This window comes from Trematomus bernacchii, unplaced genomic scaffold (assembly GCF_902827165.1).
Source record: "Trematomus bernacchii unplaced genomic scaffold, fTreBer1.1, whole genome shotgun sequence".
Lineage (NCBI taxonomy): Eukaryota > Metazoa > Chordata > Actinopteri > Perciformes > Nototheniidae > Trematomus > Trematomus bernacchii.
The window spans coordinates 3,480,036-3,500,410 of NW_022987910.1; the positions used below are offsets into that span (position 1 = coordinate 3,480,036).

Genomic DNA, 20,375 nt, shown 5'->3' on the forward strand with positions numbered 1-20,375 from the left:
TCTACCCACCCACCCATCTACCCATCCATCCATCCATCTACCCATCCATCCATCTATCCATCCATCTACCCATCTATCCATCCATCTATCCATCCATCCATCCATCTACCCATCCATCCATCCATCTACCCATCCATCTATCCATCTATCCATCTATCCATCCATCTATCTATCCATCTATCCATCTATCCATCTATCCATCTACCCATCCATCCATCTATCCATCCATCCATCTATCCATCCATCTATCCATCCATCTATCCATCCATCTATCCATCTATCCATCTATCCATCTATCCATCTATCCATCTATCCATCCATCCATCTATCCATCCATCTATCCATCCATCTATCCATCCATCTATCCATCTATCCATCCATCTATCCATCCATCTATCCATCTAAACCTGACATAATATAAACTCCTTTGAAATACTCTTAAAGGAAATCTTAATGTACAATGACCTATATTGACATTTGACTGGAAACCATCTCCAACTCATTTCAAATACATCCTGATGACCAAAATAAAGCACCTGTGGCAAACAGCCCCCTGAGCATTTGTCTGCAGTAAGCTATGAGTTTTTTTTAATGATACTGTATATACGGTGAACTGGTTGACCTTTAATCTGCTGCAACCTATAATAAAGCTCCCATAGAGAGACCAATTATAATCCGAGAGCTTGTCAGCTTGTCTGAGAGACACTTAATTGGTCCTCAGATATAAAGGTTCAAGTCTTTAGTGGGACACAGACAGCCGGCAATCATAACACTGTGTAGGTAGAGAATGTCAGCTCACTGCAGAGAGGTGAATATTACTCATAAAAATGCTTTCCTACTTTCTTTTACATAATGTGTGTTGCAGTGAAACGTCCGCAGACCGGTCAGTGGTCAGTCCAACAGCAGGTTTCTCTTAAGTCCTGGAGGAAACACTTACTGTTCTGCTTTCAAGGTCACTGATGTTACCGAGTAGCTCTCTATAATTATTCTTCTCTACCCTTTGCACAGTGATTGCACATACTGAGAAAATTAGTTATGTCAATCAATTCATTGTAATTTATCTAAGTCTAATATTAACTTCAGGGAGCTTCCTGGAAATCAGTATAATGTCTGGCCTTCATCAGGTAGCAGAAAAACCTCTTAGTCGACTTTTCATGCTGCTCTCCCAGTCAGAGGGCTTTTGTGATCATCCAAGATATTGATTAATCAGCTATTTTAGCTTTTAGTCCAGTAAGGACCTGCACAAAGAAGCTGCTTTTATATCTTTTTTACATCCAATGCATTTTATGAAACAAACCATCTATCTATGGCACCCCTAATGTAAAACCTTTTAGTCATCTAAAAAAAAAAAAATCATCTAATAAAAGCACATATTTTAAAAGTGTCAGTTCATCCAAATTGCAAAAAATGACCAAATGGTTTCCAACTATTTACTCAGAAACCCCGATGTGGTGCTTTGATATCGTCTATTTAGCTGTCACCAGTAGCCTTTGATTATGATATGCTACTGTACAGCGCCTTCTTTCTCAAATTGTCTTTCAAATCATTTGTACAGTTATACATGTATTACAAACTAGCTCTGGATCATGTGCATGGGGCAAGTATCCTTACGTGCTGCAGCTCCAGCATCCGAATCAAGAGAAAGACGGCTGAAGGCTGCTGTGGAGGATGAGCATGATGAGGAAGATGAAGAGGAGGAAGACGACGCCCCGATTTCTGAAAGGGTCCGTCGGGTCGTGGTCATCGGCAGCCGCGGTTTAGGGAAGTCGTACCCGTTCTCCTCCTCCTCCTCCTCCTCCTCCTCCTCCTCCCTGTCCTCCGCAGCTTGCTCTCTGGGACCGTTGGACAGCGCCAGAGGGGGCAGCTCTGAGTAGTCTGGGGCGGGGGAAAGACATTTATTAACACTTACGTATCTGACTAATTATATTTAGCATATTCTTGGGACTACTCATTTACACAGGCTGATGTATTCACTAAAATAGACTGAGATGAGTCACGACTATGAGTATTTATGTGTACTTTTCCAGGGTATATGCAGGAATCGTGAAGTCAAATGTAATACCTTTTAAGACCTTTTTAAGACCCTTTCCATACATTTTAAGACCTCATCGCCACTTTCGAGTTTTAATTAGAGTTACATTGGCGACACACTTTACCTCACATTTACTATATACAGTATTGATTGTCCTTCCTCCTTATCTTCCAACCATTTGGACGCAAACTTGCATTTCCCCATAACGATGTTGTTTAACAACCGGCGTAAACGGACCTCGAGAGAACCCTGAACAGGACATCGCACGCTCACTGCTTGATAGCGCGCGATGTCCTGTTCAGATGACGTCAAATCCAACGGGATGCCATAAATAAACTACACAGAATCACACTACACACCTACGCAATGATTACATTCAGGCACACTTTAGAATACAACCTCTTTGGACAATTGATATACTTATTGAAAACAAGCTACAACATGTACTACCTTGGAAAATGCCGTTTAATACTTTTAAATAGCCTTCATTTTCGATAAACTGATTTATCAACTTTTAATACTTTTTAAGACCCCGCGGACACCCTGTTTTCTCACATGGTGGGAGTCTTGTTTTGGAGTGAAACTAATATTCACAAATTCAGGTTGATTGTTTGAGTGACTGTTGTACAACCAGGGGTTACAAAAGCAGAGATAAAATGTGTAAACAGAAAGACTGGGTTTAGGAAGCATAGAGGTTTAAAAAGTGACACATTCTGCCTCTAAACTGATTTGATTGAGGAAATCTAAATACCTGAATCTCTGGCTTGCTGGGCCCTGGCCTGGATGTCGTACATGGCTTCATACATTTGAGGTCCATCCTCCACTTCAGCCATTGGCAGCCTACAACAACAACAAACAACAATAATGAAACAACAACCATAACTAACTGCACTTATCAAAGTAGTACAGATGTGCTATAGGTGGATTTATTGAGTGTTTTGAGTACTGTGAGGTGAGTGCGGAGGCTTGTGTCTGCGTCTGGAGTGCTGATGGAGGCTGTGAAGGCCTGGGGACGGGGGGGAGCTCCCCTACAGGAGGAGCAGTAACGGGGGGCAGGACGGGGCGAGAAGAGGGGATCATGTACTCCGACTCTTCCTCACTGTCACGGGCCTCCTCTCCTGCCACTGGCCTCGGGGCTGGAGAGGGTCTGGAAACAAACAAGAACAAATATTTAAACGAAATCTGTATCCATGGATGTGTGAACTATAGACAGTAAAAGGCTAAACGTTTGTGGAAGAAACAACAAGCATTAAGAAAAAATGGTGTCAGTCAAAGTTGAGATGCTCGACTCATCCGTCCTCATAGTGCCAGTGAATCCTACCTGATTGCCAGGGAATAGATGGCGTTGGCTGAGGCCGAGGGCTTCACTTTGGGGCTGTCGTAATCTGGACCGGCTGGAGCCACAAAACTCTGTAAAGGAAGCAGAAGCTGAAATGTCAAGACAGTTTAAGGAGAGGAGCATTTTCATAATCAAAATCTTTAAATCAAACAATGATTACATTTAAGGAATAGATAAAATCATTTAGTGAAATTCGTTTTTTTGGATTCTTGCTGAAAGTTATCAGAAGATGCCACTGTAAAAATGTGAAGCGGATGCCAGGAGCTAGTTAGCTTAGCTTTGTAAAAAAGACTGGAAACAGGAGGAAGTGGCTTAACACGTTGTTTAGTTAAGATAACGGCTGCTGGATGTATGGTTATATGTACATTCATCTGACTTTAAAGTGCAAGTGAATGCAGGAAAACAAACTAACAATCTTATTGGACCACTACTTCTAAAATTCAGTGTGTTCGCAATTGTAACCAATCAATACACATCAACCCAAACGCTAGTGCAGTGTGTGGTGTTTGTGGTGTTTGTGGTGTTCTGTGGTTTCTCTGACCAGCTGGTGGTCCAGACTGAGGGAGCTGTTGTTCTTCTGCGACTCTGAGCGGGGGTCCAGAGCGGAGGGCAGCGCCAAGGGGAGGGAGTGTCGGTTGGAGAGTTCCCTGATGCCCGCTCGAATGTCCACCCCCAGACTGGACACCTGGCTGGATGAGGAAGAGGAGGAGGACGAGGAGGAAGAGGAGGAACTGGGGGCCTTGGGAACAGGCCGGGAGTTCCAGTCCCCCAGGGGCCGGCTTGGGGGTGTGGGAGGGAGCTTATCTCGAGGGGGGTCCCCAGGAGTGCAGGGCAAGGGCCGCCTCTGCAGCCGTCCATCGGGGGGCGCCCCGGCTGCGTGGGGGCGGTCCGGAGGGGGGGGAGGGGGGAGATCCCTCAGCGCTGGGGGCAGGGGAAGAGGCTTGTCTTTGTGGTGAGATGCTGCCTGGAGGGGATGAACAGAGAGGGGGGGGAAACAGAGAGGAGGGGGCTCTTTTAGAGTACATACAATATTGATGTGAAACAAAGAAAACACAGTACTGCTATCTGCTCCACTGGAAATAATCCATTTAGCAGCAAAAGCACTGTGTGTGCATTCATCATCTTAATGGACAATATACATAACCTAACAGAACAACAGAAAGCACAGCGTTGTTCATCATCTGCACACAATCCCAGCTTCCCCTCGACAGTTTCCATTTATCTACATTTAAGCAGAAATGTGATCAAATGGGGTAATATGAATATGCGAGTGAGTAGAAATGCACTCCCAGATGTCTCGTATGCAGGATATAAAATACAGTGATTAGTGTGGTTGTCATTTCAACACTACTTCAGTGAAGGGAGTAACAAAGGTACGCATCATATGAAAAACAAGCTACCAGCTGTAAAGCAGAATATTATTAGTTTGACTTAAGGTACTATAAAACTAATTTTAGGGTGACTTTGAAATGGCTTATATGTTACAACAAAGATGGCAAGTGATAGTGCTTGTATTAACATTATGTGCAAATGACATCAAAACAAAACAAAAAATGACATTCTTCTATGACAGCACTCTTTCCTGTTGACCTGTTGACCCCCTACCCCCCTTGAGACAAAAACTGGACAATCCAACCCAATATTGAAAATGCTTTGTTGCGAGTGTGAAATAAGTAATGCTTTAACTACACTTTGATTTTAACATCCCCTCTTGCCCAAATGAGGCGTTCTCTTGCTTGTGTATGTTCAGTTACCTTACTGGTGACCCCGGGGCTGGAGGCCCCCGGCGGGTTGGGAGGTCTGTGTGGTATGAGGTCTAGTCTGGGCGGCACAGGGGGCAGAGAGGACTGAGGAGCCATGGACATGGGTGACGGGGGGCGCTCCACCTGGATCAACAGCACAACACCCATCACATCTGATCAGCTACATTTCAACAGACTGAGGATTGTCTAATGGCGGGTTTGAGGAATACAAATTAATGACTATTGGTTCCAATCAAACTTAGGTTAGAGAGTGTGGGGGAAAGGCAGTGCTTTGAATGAATAAAGAAGAACAGTGCTCATTTTCTTCTCCTCAAATGGCCACATCTAAAGTTTAAAATCATTGTTTGGAGCTACATGGCATGGCTTATGATTATGTCGGGAAACCTAAGTCCTGATCATGCAACAACAATAGTTCCATGTGCCATAACATTTGACTGCACAGTTCAATGGCGTAGATTTCTTTGCTCATCAAAAAAGGAAAGAAAAAATCTAAGTGTGCTTGTTTTAAAAATAAAGTAACACAAAATCAATACAACATATTTATGAAGTACAGCCATGTACTTCAAAGTGTACAAGTATATTTAAAGAAATGGTCAAAGATAAGAAAGAGGCCGGGGCAGCAATGAATGCCATAGAAATTCCAGGGACCACTTCAAAGTGTGTGTGAGCTCAGGTATTCGCCTGATCTATATGCAGCACACAGAGTTTTAAAAAAAAAAACATGGAGGATAGAAAAATGCCCAACATATCAAACACTGAGGCACAAAAAAGTTACTACCTTGGCACCATGAAAGATGGAGATGAAAGACCTGAGATATGAGGAGTGATCCTGAATCTCAGAAAATATGAAAGGGGCGAGGCAGGGAGTATTTCATCTGTAGAGAGATGGGTCTCTCAAAGACAGATAAGATAGGAAGACAGAAGAAACCCAGGAGGTGCGCTGAGGGCGTCAAACCAACGCAACATTTGATCAACTCTTAAGGTGTCATGACTGGAAACTTGAGGGAAACTGATATAACTTTTTTTCTTAATAAAGTTAAGGTCTTCCCACAGTATTACCTTTGAACAGGCGAGTTTGCTCATCATGAGGTGGGGGTCTTCAAGTCTGTCGTCGTCATCGTCGTCATAGCTGGGTGAAGGAGCCCCCTCAGCCCCGAACATGCCCCTGCAGGAGCCCCCGCTGTTGTCCTTGGGGTCAAAAGGATCCACAACAATGGGCTCCGTACCTTTAATCTCACAGCGACAAAAGGGACATCCTGTTCCCTGACCCTCCGACTCCTGTAACAAAAGCACAAAGGCAGATGTTATGGGACACGGAGATGAAAGGGGGTTATGTGTTTTTATATGTCCGCCACGTTTGCCTAGAAAAACACTTAGAGTGAGTGCTCCTCTCAACAGGTATGAGGTGTGACACTTCACTTGAAGCGAAACACCCACACAGACCCGTCCACCCACTCTTACCTGCCAGGCGGTGAGACAGGAGGTGCACATGAGATGACCGCAGGGCTCGATCTTCACATCCTTGTCGTTCTCGGCACAGATCTTACACAGCTGGAACGTAGAGCCCATCTCACAGTACAGCTCATATTGCTCCTAAGGGGAAAAATGAGACAACTATGAGTTTTCAGTGCCAAAACACAGTGACATCATACGATACTAACACCATCTGAGATCATTTCGAAAGAGCCCGGAAGGATCTGGAGCCAAGTTAAAAAAATGTGGGGGCGTATTTTTAGTTTCAGTCCTGTGCTCAAGCAAAAGGAGTCTGTTCATAAACAAGTTTTCAAACCCTTGAGAAGACATGAAAGCCCAAGATATTTCACAATTTACAGTTGAATCTTGTGCAGTAAATATGATGAGTGCTTCAATGTGATGATGGTGCTACATTTTGAAAGACAGATGGGGTTTCCTATTCTTCTTAACATGAGAGGAAGCTCGCGCTGACAAAAGTACAAATAGCTTGAACTATAAAAAACATTCTGAAATGCATCAATATTTTTTTTTTATGTATGAAAATGTAGCTCATGCAATGTTCAATCAGTGTATGACTTTGGACACACTGTTGAAATAAGATGACATTAAAGAACATGACTTAAAATGAAAGCCAAAATATAAAGTTTAAATGTTGGTATTTTAATATATCATAATTGTCTATGTGAATGATTTAGGCTTATGCAACCTTTACCTCATTTAAATTAGCTGAGGCTTTTTGTCGCAGTGAAGAACCTATTTTTAATACATAGTATATTACTTGTTAAATATAGATGTCAGACATACAAAAATGGCTATATGTTAAAAGGAGTCAGCTACTCACCCATGACTAACTTAGTTCCTGTGGGGTGTTTTTTGTCATGACTTTTACTTCTGCTTCCTTTTGGTCATGCACTAGACGGTAACATCAATATCTTTTATCAACCAAGATCTTTATGTGTACCTAAGCTATTTGTCCGTAACAGTTAAATGCCAAAGGTCAGTGAGAATGTATAACGGGCCGTAAGACTTTAAAGAAGAAGATCCAGAAGCACGCTGCTCTGACCTGTGTGACTTTGATGTGGTCTTGAGGCGAAGGCTCACACAGTCCTGTCAGATCTGGGTTTTGGGTCCGACCATCTGGGAATAAATAGCTGGGGAATAACAAAATGAGAAGTTAAGCACAGTAGCCTTGGGCATTTCAACAGGCATTTTTATTTAAAAGTTAGCCCCATAATTAGTCAATATGATTATACTTCATGTATATCCAACAGGCTGCTGCATGAAAACATCTGTTCAGTCGTTCACTGGGCAACGTATTTTAATATCAGCACAGAGATGATGATGCATGTAGAGTACGTGACTATTTTATAAATAGGCCAGATGGTATAATTACTATTTGATAAATGTTTGTAGATGCAGGCGATATACTGGATTGATTACAGGTGTGAGCAAGCCAACCATAGCTTTCATTAAACAAAAAATAATCAGCGCTGTCATGAAAAGATGCGTTTCATGCCAGCCAGCTAAAACACTGACTGAGCTGCACATTGGAAACCAACAGTTCAGTTCTGGTTATGATAACACTGCAAAGATGGGAACAGGCAATATGATATGGCTGGATTGTTTGAGAGCTGAAAGGCAGAATCATTGTGGCGGGGAAAGCATAAACACATACTTTAAACAGAGATGCATGCTTTGTGGGAAGAGAAGAAGAAAGAAAAAGAGAAATGGTAGAAAAAGAGAAGTTCTGCATATGATAGGAAGCTTAACTTATAGATCATTTATTAAAACAAAAAAAAGACCCAGTTACAGAGACACAGAGCAGAGTTAAGGGTGACAATGAGCAGAACAATTGCTGATATGAGTGTGGCAAACAAATAGCAGATGGACTTACAATCCTTCCCTGAAGCCGTCTATCAGGGCCTGGAAGAGCGGTTTATTGTGGGGAATGGTCTGGAGTATGTTTCCATCTGCGGTCACATAACCAATGGCCCACTGGCCCAGCCGGGTGCAGCTCAGTCGGAATATGTAACTGAGGAGGAAACAGAAGAAATGAGACAGAAGACATGAGAAAGACGACATGCTAAAGTGTTGTCAATATTTGTTTCACAGACAAAGAGCAATCAAATAGAGATACTGTATTACTGCCACATATTGTGCTCATTGGTTTTCAGTACAGCATGGTAGCTTAGTTCCGATGTAAACAATTATGTAAAATGTACAGATCATTAAATTCAGTCAAGTGCCCGCAGGAGGGTGTACATCGGGTTCACTTAGAAACAAGTTTCAAGTATGCCTGTACATTTGAGTGAGATGAAGCAGGTAAAACAGCAAATATGTAAGCTGATGAATGCATGGGAATGTCAAATGTTTGTTCAGACTGAACAACAAACAAACAAACAAAAAAGTTAAAAAGATGAGAAATCATATCAATAAGACTAATATGGTTTGAATAGGAAAAAACATTTAAATAAAATAATAATTTGTAATCTGGATTTATTGTATTGGCAGAATCATATGGAAAGAGGGCACCCACATACAAGATAAATAATGGGCAAAGACCCTCAAAACCCACAACTGCTCATCCAATTAAAAGATAAATACATCAAACAAAGACACGGTGTGATGCCTGCGTTCTATAATTATACTGCTTAAAATGTTCCCTGTGGTGTTTTTTTAACCACCAAAAACAATTTGGAGCTGTGGCTTCAAGAGGCGGCATCAGTCTGGAAAGACATGCAGCCACTCTTCCCTGTGCTCAACATGTTTTATGTCCTTGTTTTTAAGTTGAGAATGTTGTATCAGGAAATGACCAAATAAAACATCTGGAGTTTTTAACACCTTTAAGAAAAGGCCGGTTCATTTAATTACATGTTACTTGTTAGACGCTTTATCCAAAGCGACTTACATACTCAATACTTTGGGCAATCCCAACAGGAGCAATTTGGGGATGAAGTGTCTTGCCCAGGGTCACAACGACATGCTGACTGCAGTGGGGTTTGAACCTGTGACCCCCTGATCCGATCATCAACGCACTAACCCACTGCGCCACACGCCTCCTCCACACATTCACTTCCCGACTGGTAGCTGGAGAGGTGCCAGTTCTCCTGTGCACCTAAATACTTGTGTTTTTTTTACTGGGAGTGTATTTAATAAAAAATGCATGTGTATGTGGGCACCGATACCTGTATGTACTGTGTGTATACAAAAAATAGTGGTAAACTGTATTACCCCCCAGGGGGATCAATAAAGGTTAATCTTCTATCTTCAAAACAACTGGTTTGTGTCTGAAGTAGGCCAGAATAGTAGTGTTGCATTTATCTATCCTAGAAGACACAGATGTGTATATTATCATTTTTCCTTACTTCTACGGCTTGAATTTGGAGATGCTGCACAAGTGGAGAAAGTAGTGTTGTTGATAGTCTCTACGTTTAGTTTGGATGTGGACCAAGTGCTTTACCCATAATACAAACAGAACAGAAGGCTGTAATTAAGAGTTTCAAAAATGCTGCACACACAATAACTGAACGGATGTGGCCCTACACAAGCCAAGCCTCAACAGTGACATCAGTCAACAATCAGGCCATTGATGCCCTGAGACACACACACACACACACACACACACACAGAACTTGTGCCTTATCTACAAAGCATGATAAGTTGCATGTGTGTATGATAGCATTATTGCCTTAGGTAAAACTGATGATGTATTAGGCTGTGTACGTTATACACCCCCACACACTAACACATGCCAAACATGTCTCTTCAGCAGGGACAAATATAGGACATTGGAGATTCAGTATACCACAACCAAGCTGTTGCCGCTCTGATCACATGAACGTGGTTACATGACATGTCTTGTTAAGTTTGAACAATGGATATAAAAGTTTGTTGCAAACACAGCTCACAGTGTGCTGATAGAAGTTGATAATGGACCTTAAACTATATATTTAAAGTGAATGGGAGGACACCAGAAATAAGCAGTTATGCGCATTTTGCACACACCAATAAGCACTAAACGACGCCACATCGTTATTTAGATGGTGTGACAGGATGTGTCTGTGTGTGCATTCACATGCCTCTTGATATCTCACCTGCCATGCTTGTGGATAAACTTCTGCAGCCGCGCTTTGACCTCATCGTATGTGAGGAAGGCCATGTAGCCGGGGTGAGTAACTGCCAAGCTGTTCCAGTTCCGCAGCAGGGACGACCAAGGCTACACACACACACACACACAGACAGGAGAAAGAGAGAGAGGGTGACTCACTCATTTGATGCGTGAGTGAATAGACACAGCAATAACAACATGAGCAGAGTAATGGAGAGATAAACTGCGTTATGGATGACACTGGAAACAACCATTTACTGAACTTCAGTGTGATTTACGATGGCTACCTGGGTCAAGCAGAGTAAAATGCTCCTTAAAGCTGAATTTGGAGCACTTTAAACAGCATGCAGCTAATTTGGAACCATCTGGAGCCACATAATGAGGAAGGTTGAAGGGAAATACGCAGGAAGCTTCCCATAATGTATGTAAAGCAGAACACTTTTTTTCTTTCTTTAAAAACCACCAAGATGACAAGGCTTGAAGCAAAAATAGTCAAATAGTTCATACAACTCCATAGAGTGTGGTAGTGAGAAGGTGTTTTCACAGTTAGTCTGGCGTGTGAAAGGAAGTAGAATTACACATACACCACCTAAAAAAAGATTTGCAAGGGCACGGTACAGGCTAATCACAAAGAGGGACTATTCTGTTCCCCGTGCATTTCCAATTTATTTGCACACATTTTAATCTGGTTATTTATACTTTTTGCCCAAAGGAAGTCACAAATCAAAACTGTCTCCTTTGATGGACTCATGTTTAACATTGTGTATCTTATCTCTCTTTTTAGTGTAATTGCAGACAAGTATCAGGGTTTAATAAACAGCAGGGTGCTTCTGACTAACTGACTTTATGTGACTAGGTAATGTAGCTGTACAATTCTTTTTCAGTCGCCTCTTATTTGGACATTAATTTTAGATGATCTGTTCACACTACATGAGAGCTGTTGATAATACCCCCAGATCATTGAGCCTAAAGATACTGTATGAAACATTTGAAGGGGCCGATAGCAATATTTAAAAAACGCATAATTTCATCCCCAGTGTACTGCATATCAAGGACAGAGCTCAAAATGGCCACAGGCTCACTTCCTATTCTGTGTTTGAGGACATTTAGAGGAGGTTTTTTTTTTTTTTGAGGGAGGGTCATAGGAAATGTCTGTAATCTGTTTAGGCTTCATTAAGCCGATCAGTGCTGTGCACACATTTAGCCTGGGATAATATCACTGAGGGAAATGAGCAACACACACTACTGCAAGCGAGATATGACGCAAGATGTTTTAGATAATACAAATTAAAACACAACAAGTTTACAGATGACATGGTATACAACATCAGTTTCCCATAGAAGTGTTTATTATAATTCTGTTATAAAACACTTGCACTAAATATAATAGATAAGCTCTGGAGATAATGCCAATATACCCATCCTCCCCCCTCCATTTCCCCTTCTTTTTTACAGCCCTACATTTCACAATGATGCCCAATTCTAAGTGTGTATGGGAGTAGTTTGGTCCTTTAACTCCAACATTGTATCAGGTTTAGGCAAAGTAAAACTGTAGGACATAAACTGTGACGCTCTAGAGTGCCAACGTTGTTTGGGAATTATACCACAAATGTTCAACCTTGCTATTTATTATTCATCGGACACTAAGAAAAGGATATCTTATAATGATAACATGACACATAATGACTGTCCTTGAGGATGTTCCTTAGTGTTATCTCCACCTGGAAACCCTAGACCTGCCTATGCCTTTTTAAGTGATAACAGACATCACATAGAGAGGACCAAATAATTGCCAAACATTTTGTATCTGTAATGTGCGAGCAGAGACAATGAAAGAACTTCCGTCCCACCAGACCGCGTGAATAAGTCAGCAGTCATCCTGCTAACAAGTTGATAGGGTAAGCCAAAAAGTGACAAATATGTTTGAGTTCATTATGCGGTTCTCATATGATATTAGTTTCCATGACAACGGCTTATAGACTATTAATTACTCTCTGTCTTCTCAATCACCCTCTTTCATAGCACATATTTCTCTTTCATCATCTCAGACTGTAACTATGACAAATACATCAGGGCACAAGTTCAGTTTTGATGCCACCTGTGTGTGTGTGTGTGTGTGTGTGTGTGTGTGTGTGTGTGTGTGTGTGTATGTGTGTGTGTGTGTCTGTGTGTGTGTGTGTGTGTGTGTGTCTGTGTGTGTGTGTGTGTGTGTCTGTGTGTGTGTGTGTGTCTCTGTGTGTGTGTGTGTGTGTGTGTGTGTGTGTGTGTGTGTGTGTGTGTGTGTGTGTGTGTGTGTGTGTGTGTGTGTGTGTGTGTGTTCAATACCTGGAATAGCCTTGTGAAGATGTCAAACTCAAAGACAGAGATGTAGTCGTTGCAGGCGAGGTCGATGGTGGACTTGAGGGCCATGGCCTCCAGTCCTGAGCTGATAGAATGAAACTCATGGAGAGACTGACGAAATATCTTCCAAGGCACAATGGTCCTGTAACACACAAAAAGAAAACCATGACGAAATCCCCTTTAAACAACGCAATATCTTTTATCCTGACAACAATACAGACGTCTTGTGCTGAAGCATGCTTGGCTTTAAAGATGCAGTGGAGGATATGGTATCGGACGATAACAAAACACCTAGGGAGTCAACTTGTACTAGCCATTTCATGCTACTTGTCAGCAATGAGGCTAAATAAATATCTGTGATTGTATAGAACACGGGTGTCTGATTACATTTCAAGGACCTGTCAGAAAGACACACTTTAGTCAAAAGAGTTCTGTATTCAATAACCCAATAGGTTTTCTAAAGAAGATACTTGTTACTGACACTGAAACTATTGCTATCAGATGCCTCTTCAATATTATTTCAATGTAGTGATTAGTTGTTTTCATTCGTATTTTCTTGAGGAATCCCATATTGTTCCAGGATGCCAGTTCGGGTAATATTTATATTCAATGTCTGAAAAGATATATAGAGTTTGTCTCACTTGTCCCCGAAGGCGTGCCTCCAGAACTCTGCAGCGTCGGCCTTGGTGATGCGGAAGTTGTCACCCTGAAACAGACCATTGGGGAAGATGGCCTTCAGCTCCGCCAGCATGTGGCTGAAGATCAACGACAGCTTGGTGAGGTTCCTCCTGAGGAAGTCAAAAGCAAAGGGGAGAGTGTGAGAGTTTCCGCATTTATCTTTGCAATGTGGCCGCAGTGTCATCAGCCCGTACAACAGTTTAAAGAGACAAATGCAGAGCAACACAAGACATGTCTTTAAATAAATGTGTGGATTTAACCCAAACAGCCAAGCAAAGAGAACAAAATAAAGATGGTAGTTTACCCTTGTGGCAGAAGCTAGTTTCAAGTGTGCATTTGAACCAAATAAGAAATAAGTTAATGTGTCATAAATCACTTCTTGTATAAGTGATGATTGATGGATATAAGTGAAGCTAAATATGTATAAGGCACATCTTTCTCTTGGTGCATGCAGCTTCCTGACATCCTTCTTTCTCACTTGGGGTACAAGAGGAATGTTAACTTGTTTATATATTTCCTCCAGTTGGGAATTAGTCTTGACACGAGTGCTATCTAACTGTCAGTGTTGATCTAAGTTCTTCAGGATAATATCTATCTACCCACACTGCATTGATAGCTTTGGGAAGACGTTTAACTGTGTCTGTGTGTGTGTGTGTGTGTGTGTGTGTGTGTGTGTGTGACTCAAGCCGATCAACGCGAGCCAGTAAAGTGTTCCTCATTCAACAAGCTCGTCTGAACAGTTGCTTGAATTGAAACCTTGAATTGTGAACAGCATCACTACTGATTCATCTAACTAAGAAGAGGGGAAAACACAGGACAAAAGAAAAACAAATGCATCAAGATATGCTGGCACTGTTATCGAGTAAAATGAGGGGTGGCAGTTGTAGAGCTTCTGGTAGTAGTAGTTTGGCCTTGGTGTGGGGAATTGCTGCACATTTTGGTGCAAGTGGTCATAGTTGTTACACCTCTCAAAAGCCCACAATAGAAAAAGAAACACATGATAGGCTCGACAGTTCTTGTTTTTCCACAAGACAAACTCATCGACTCTTCAATTATGTTCTGACAACCATGTGAGGAGACCATGTGAATGCTTAACCTTTAAAAAAGAGTTTCAAATGTAGACCGTTCACTTCCGTACAGGTACCAGGTTATAGTTTCAAAATGATGAAGTGTGAAATAAAGACATTTCACTCGAGGCTTTCTTTCGTCTAATACCCGTCCACAGCTGCTTCAACATTAAAGAAATACTGACAAGTCCAGGAAGGCAACACAGCAGATGAAACAGACACTCACATACGATGTAAGAGTGAGAGAGATGTGGAAGCCGTGAAATTGTCATACAACTCTAATTCCACAGAGAAGAGGAGAGGGTTGAATAGTAGGAGAGAAAAAGAAAGATGACAGGATAGGATGAGGTGAAGAGTATAAATCAACTAAAAATTGAGAGGGTAGGATACCAAGAACAAGGACACTGGAAATCGAGAGAAGGAAGCCGCACAATGTCACTATGACCCTGCACCCCATTGCAGCATTAGAAGTGTTTTTGCTGAGAAAGACATGATTTATGAGGCAGCACAGAGGGAGATTGTGCTTGGCTGCCGGGCAGAGTGAATTGACATGCACAAGAGAGACAGCTATGAAAGCGTGGCTACACTGCAGCTGCCCTACACTACACTACGCACCCTATGAGTGGTGCTGGGGGGAATTGGAAAGAGTCAATGAGTGAGGAGGACAGTGACTGAAGATGGATGAATAAAAGAGTGTACATTGAGAGCTTTTGTGCGATAGTTTACCTCAGATGGGAGCAGAAAGGCACCCGAAAAAAGAAATGCAACGCTCCTAAACTGCATTTAAAGTGTGTTTGTACCCTCTCAGCAGTACATGATACTAAGCAGTGAACACTGATGGACGTCTAATCCTTTGAACAGCTCTGCCCACTTTGAATGTACAGCAAAAGACTTGAAGCCAGATGCAGGGACCGCGTGTCTTTGAAGCGAGGGTAACCCTCATTAGTGATGCAATGTGGAAAATGAAACCTTCAACTTCTGTCGGCTCTTTCCCCCGAGGTGCTCGTGTTAGTCTTTCCTTTTCAGTGTCATCACAGAGCGTTTGTGACACTGCATGTCTGAGTGTTTTCTTTAGAAGCTGTCATCTCAGCAGGAGGTCCTCCTCTGTTTCTTCTGCTTTCTAGCCTCACTGGCCTACTGAACCTAAAAACTGCAGTCAGATCCATTCTCCTGTCAACCCCTTCTAACCCTGTGCTTTTATCCACCCCACTGCTGCTTTGCTTTCATCTACGAGGTAATCCTGGGAAGACAGGCCTCTCTCTTCAGTTTACACGCAGCATTCATATCTTCTCACTAAAACCTTGCATTTCCACATCTAGTTTATTTGCTAACTTATGAACCATTTATTCACTCCCCCCGTCTGTGAGCTTGAAACATTTATGGAGGCTACTTGAGACTTTTTTTTTTATAAATGACTGCTCTTCAAACCCACCATTAAATCCCATTTCCAATTCACCCACATACCAATGATATGTTTGGAGATGCTCACTGTGGGTCAAAGTTTCTGTGGGCACGATATGCGCGATGAAAAAATGTATGATCTGAAGAGGCAGCTTGGCTGGATTCTACATGTATTTAACAGACCAAAGGGCAATCTTTTGAGGTCTGTCTAAAAATGTGTATGAGCAAAATTCAGTAAGCTCTGCGAGAAGGAACTAGAAACAACCAGTTCCACCCAGTTCAGCTATATCAACTATGATCTAAAGATAAGGGAAACATTGCAACAAAGGCAAACAGGCATTCAATATTAAATGTACAGATAAGTATTTGTATACGCAAACTAGGAAAATAATATAAACTACAGACGCAGGAGAAGCTGTCTAGGTTAAAGATATGCAGTCAAGCAACCATAATGCACAGGAAGCTTTAAGTGAAGTGCCACATGCAAACCAAAAGAATGGTCACACAGCCAAGTAGTTTGATATCCACAATTCCAGGCTTTTCTACACATGTATTTTTTATTCATGTAACTTTAAAAATGTGTGTGAAATAAGGATGTGTTTTTGTGAACCTGGGGTTCAACTGAGCCATCATCCAGCCTGCTGTCTAAACATCAACGTCAGCAATTTAAAAAACCCATATCCGGCGCCCACCAGACTCAAGAGACAGAATGGATATGAAAGCCAACTCTGGTCTGACTGGCATCAAGCTCACAGGGTGGCACAGCTGTCTCTGGCACAAGATTTGCACAGTGAATGAGACTTTGTTGGGGTTTTTTGTCAATACATAAGAAAGAGTGCTTTACAAAGAGAGGCTGAATATTATTCCAAAACTCTAAGATCCACATTCAAATCTTATCTCATATGTAGCAGGAGAAGCCGGTATCTGTTTTAGCATATTTCTGTCTCTCTCAGTCGATGTCCCTTCATCCTACAATATCAGCCGTGTGTGTGTGTGTGTGTGTGTGTGTGCGTGTGTGTGTGTGTGTGTTCGGCATGTGTGTGTCTGTGTGCGCAAACTGGGCATTAGCCTGCGCTCCGACAACTGTGCTGCTCTTTAAGCTGCTGTGCCAACATGGATAATGCAGAGTCAATGGGCGACAGCAGAAAACAGATAATGGCTGGCTGACCTTCTCCAGATTGCCACATGTCCTTAGAGTTTTCTTTTTCATCTCTCACTCATTCTTAACCACGTCCAGAAGCCAAACCCTTTTTTCTGAACACTAGTGTTTTGTCCACCATCCCCCTCATGCTATAGATTGACCTCTGACCTTGCAGCTGGCTGCTCCCTTCCTGTTTCCTGCTGGCTATGATAAAGTAGCGCAGCTAGCCAGCAAGCACTGCGCTAATACACCGCAGCACAGCAAGCATGGGTCAACCTTACAGAATGAAAGCCTGTCTGGATTGGCAGAGTCACAAGTAGCTGTAATATCATCGGACAGCTGTATTATCTTTCCTGCTTAAGGCTTAAAGGGAACTGCAGATCAAACACAAACTGAGCCCTTCAACAAAGCTACCTATATTTTTATGTATTCATTAGATGAACTAAACTTGATCAAGTCCCATGTTTATTTTGTATTTTGATTACAACAGCCCTTTGGAACTATTTTTTTTATGTAATCTGAGAATAAATATCTGAATTATTGTCAAAAAATAGAGCTGCAAAATTGTGTCTAACGTGGTGTCTGCAAAAATGTTTTTGTCACTGGCTCACTTGTGAATATTGCTAATCGGAAAGGTTAAGGATCAATTACAATTTTCTTTCCAGTCAAAGCACTGCGATTAAAGGTGGGGTAGGTAAGTTTGAGAAACCGGCTCGAGATACACTTTTTGTTATATTCCATGGAATGCTCTTAACATCCCGATAGCAATGAATATCTTAAGTGCTTTGACAAAAAATACATTAAAAAATGTAATCTGTGGAAGCCGTAGTACTGTAAAAAGCACGACCAGCCCGGCTAAAATAACTGGATGGCCTACCTGCCTGTCATTGGTCATGTGCGCGTTCGTGTGTGTTGGAGGAGGGGCTCTGTAAGGAAGTGGCAGATTTTTTCCGGTTGTGTATTTTCAAATTCTAGCGCACTCGAGCTGGTTTCTCCAAAATTACCTACCCCACCTTTAAGTAAAAGGCACATGTGAAAGGGCATTTACTACACGTAACGTGACTTCTATCACTTCAGCAGTTTGTACTTTGCCAGTCTGGTCATATGCAAAGCTTTCACACTGTGCCCCAATCATAGCCTCTGATCTAAGTTGCTCATAGAAGGCTACACCACAGTTATTCCAACTGAATGGAAATATTGATGCACATTAAAAAGATAAACTATAAGCTGCCAGCATTCTAGCATGCCAGTTTAGAATCGGGTTATAAAGTGACACCTTTGCAAACAGAGTGCATGCTTCATTAGGCCAGGGTGAGTACCATTTTGGAAACTGAATTTAATAATGTGGTGAATGATTAAACAAAAACATATATGACTATTAAATAAACATAGATTTTGTACAAGCCAACACAGTGAATTATGAGTTTGAAATTCTGGCTTTTTTTTTTGCACTAGTCATCACTTAGTAACAGCCATGACAGCACACAACACACACTCTACACTGCACTTAAGCAATGACATCAACACACGTAACTGCTTCCGTACAAAACTCCTGAATAATAAAAAAAAGCCCCAAATAAAATTAAAAAAAACAACTGTGCACAAGTTAAAAAAAAAACAGACCAGCTTCTCCAATGTGTTTTATTTGAATCCAATCTCCATTTTAAAGCTCATATATTTCCAGTTAGACTCAGATTATTATGAAGGAGAAAATAAAAAATGGTAAAATACACATAAAACAGCAATGTTTTAGCTGAATCCTCTCTACACAGTTGACTATATTTGACTGCATATCTGTGCCAATTTATTTCTGTGCATAAACAGCAAGTGCTTGTTGTAGCCCGCGGGGAAAATAAGCTAGTGGGTTGCATCTAGCTAATCACCATAATCTGCTAGTGTGAGGACTACATGAGTCGGCTGCTTAGTGATACTGCAGTGACATAAATAACCGTGATGCTCTGCTATTTATGCATATGTGTATATGCGTATAGTTGCACATATAGCCCCAAGCTACAAGTAGAGGCAAATGTAATTGAAGCTGCACACCCGAACCTAGAGTAAGAGTAAAATGTGTTTTCCATTGCCAGCTGATAGCAAGGATAACTGGAAGACTCACTGCTGTGGCAGCACAGAGGGAAGCAATAGACTCAACTTGGTTTGTACATGAGATGTGAACCAAAAAGGATGAAAGCGAATGCAGAGAACAGCAATGGTGTCATAGAGCACGGTGGATAACTGCAATATAAGGATATGCTACAGTGAATCACCTTAAGAACAATGCATCTAAAGATCAGACAAAGCCCACGCCTAAAGTCTAAACTTTGTTCATGTCTGCCTGTACTACACTAGGCCAAAAATGTTAAGGTTGATTGTTAAAGGTGGGGTATGTAATTTATTTCAGAAACACTTTTTGTTATATTCCATGGAATGCTCTTAACATCCCGATAGCAATGAATACATTAAATGCTTTGACAATAAATACATAAAAAAATGTCATCTGTGGAAGCCGTAGCGCTGTAAAAAGCACGACCAATCAATTTAGCCGGCCCGGCTAAAATAACTGGATGGCCTACCTGCCTGTCAGCCTTCCATCTGTGCACAAACTTATCTCGTGCCCTCATTGGTCATGTGCGCGTTCGTGTGTGTTGGAGGAGGGGCTCTGTAAGGAAGTGGCAGATTTTTTCCGGCTGTGTATTTTCAAATTCTAGCGCACTCGAGCTGGTTTCTCCAAAATTACCTACCCCACCTTTAATAAGGACATTCGTAACTAATGTATTTACTGGTAAAGTGCACAAATAGATAAGCAACTTACTGACAAGAAGTTGGTAAGCATTTCTCATTGTATACCCTTCAACATTTGTTATTTAGACAGTTTGGTGGCAGGGGACACAGTCTGTGGGGAGAGTTCAGGTAAAGATCTATTTAGTTTTGAAACATGAGTGGGAGCAGCTACTTCATCAGACTTTATGTAGCCCAGCAGCTGCTGATAAAACAGGAATGATTGATATCCATGCAAACTTTCTCCTTTAATCA

At 41.7% G+C, this 20,375-nt stretch overlaps 1 protein-coding gene across 1 annotated transcript in view; it reads right to left on the minus strand.

The window, feature by feature from the left end:
* Positions 1-20,375, minus strand: part of cbl (Cbl proto-oncogene, E3 ubiquitin protein ligase) — a 35,570-nt gene that overhangs the window by 4,396 nt on the left and 10,799 nt on the right. The window contains exons 3-15 of the mRNA XM_034114935.1: positions 13,697-13,843; positions 13,041-13,197; positions 10,702-10,823; positions 8,502-8,639; positions 7,671-7,758; positions 6,596-6,727; positions 6,194-6,412; positions 5,126-5,257; positions 3,913-4,335; positions 3,354-3,442; positions 2,979-3,179; positions 2,784-2,872; positions 1,612-1,875 (exon numbers count right to left, since the gene is read on the minus strand). Coding sequence (XP_033970826.1) covers positions 1,612-1,875; positions 2,784-2,872; positions 2,979-3,179; positions 3,354-3,442; positions 3,913-4,335; positions 5,126-5,257; positions 6,194-6,412; positions 6,596-6,727; positions 7,671-7,758; positions 8,502-8,639; positions 10,702-10,823; positions 13,041-13,197; positions 13,697-13,843 — 2,201 coding nt within the window. The remainder of the gene's footprint in view (positions 1-1,611; positions 1,876-2,783; positions 2,873-2,978; positions 3,180-3,353; positions 3,443-3,912; positions 4,336-5,125; positions 5,258-6,193; positions 6,413-6,595; positions 6,728-7,670; positions 7,759-8,501; positions 8,640-10,701; positions 10,824-13,040; positions 13,198-13,696; positions 13,844-20,375) is intronic.